This window comes from Echinops telfairi, unplaced genomic scaffold (genome assembly GCF_000313985.2).
Source record: "Echinops telfairi isolate 266 unplaced genomic scaffold, ASM31398v2 ScPeMD7_5;HRSCAF=22, whole genome shotgun sequence".
NCBI lineage: Eukaryota > Metazoa > Chordata > Mammalia > Afrosoricida > Tenrecidae > Echinops > Echinops telfairi.
Window position 1 is genome coordinate 14,565,926 of NW_022103901.1, and position 1,400 is coordinate 14,567,325.

General features: G+C 62.6%; 1 protein-coding gene across 1 annotated transcript in view; it reads right to left on the reverse strand.

Moving 5' to 3' along the window:
* Positions 1–1,029: 1,029 nt before the first annotated feature.
* The window catches only part of TRIM72 (tripartite motif containing 72), a 9,451-nt gene continuing 9,080 nt past the window's right edge, over positions 1,030–1,400 (reverse strand). Inside the window, exon 7 of the mRNA XM_004706011.2 lies at positions 1,030–1,397. Within this exon, the coding sequence (XP_004706068.1) occupies positions 1,030–1,397 (368 nt within the window). The remainder of the gene's footprint in view (positions 1,398–1,400) is intronic.

A 1,400-nucleotide genomic window follows, 5' to 3' on the forward strand; every position in this document is an offset into this window, starting at 1 on the left:
CCTGTCTAATTCTTCTCTGTAGCATTCCGCAGAGAGTCCGGCAGATGTGAAAGGCCCATTGAGCAGAGAAATCAATTTTGGAGTTTCTGTGTCCCAAGCTACACTGACTACTGACTGAACAGTCGGCGTCAGGGAGTCTCCGAGGGGCGACCCTGGGGCCAAGGTCTCCGCCTTGGGTGACGTCTCAGCGTCCTCTGACACTTGTAGGGCCTTGCCCTGGCCATTTGTGCTTTCGCGGGGGACTCAGACACCCACTCCAGTTGGAGAGCTGCTGTCTAAACCAGTGCAGCCCGAAGGGCGGCCAAACAAGGCCTTCAAAATCAAGACCAGCTGGCTTAGGAACGAGAGGCCGCTTGAGCCATTGCATGAGGGCTGAGTTGATGAAATGTCTGAAAGGCTCCCTGCCCCTTGTCTGTGCCATGGATTCCCAAACGTATTGGCCTCCTGCCCCCTTCTCAGGGGGCAAAAAAAAGACTCCGTGTACCCTGCTGGCAACTGAGAACTTTTGTGCTAGATCCCATCCTCCAGGATAAAGTGTAGGCATCTGCTTCTGCACACACACACACCCCTGCCCCCGCATCCTTCCAGTGCCCCCCAGGGGGGCAGTACCACCCACTTTGGGAAGCCCAAGGCCTTTGGGTATGGTGGAGTCTGGGCATCTGGTACCCCAATTCTGGAGGTGGGGGCCTATGATTCTTCCCTCTCGCTTCCACAAACAGGACCCCTTTCCCCTCCCTAAAGCTCAATCTCCTCCCACAATCCCTCAAACCCATCCCTGAACCCCAATGTCCCCAAACTCAGATTTGGGACCTGCCTTCACGATCCCTTCCCCACTGGGCGCTGTTCACAGTGTCCCATCCCCACCCCCACCCGGCCCCTCTTCACTCAGGTCCCCCCCACCCCAACACGCTCTTCTCAGAACTCCTGGAGACCCCTCCCCTCATCCCTGGATGCCTGGGTACAGACGACCGCCCCCCAGGTCTGCCCGCAGGCCCGAGCCTCCACCCCTGCCCACCCGAGGCCTGGGGCTCAGGCCTTCGTGCCGCCGTCCGGCCCGACCAGCAGCAGCGGCTGGGCGTTCTTGCCCTTGTCGTGCCAGCACACGTCGAAGAAGGGGTACACGGGCCCGGGCAGGCGCTCGCGGAAGGCGAAGAGCAGGGCGAGCTCGTCGGCGTCGCTGGCGTCGTAGAAGGCTAGGAGGCCGTCGCCGAAGCTCAGGTACAGGCCAATGCGCGTGGGCCGCCTCTCGGTCCAGCTCAGCGCCTGCGGCTCCTTGGCCTCCACGTGGGCCTCCAGGACCTTGCCGTCGCGCAGGCCCAGCAGCCACAGCCCCTGCGAGGGCACCGCGTGCAGCCGGCCGCGGCGACCGGCCTGGGCGGCCATCACGCCGAGCGCCCAGC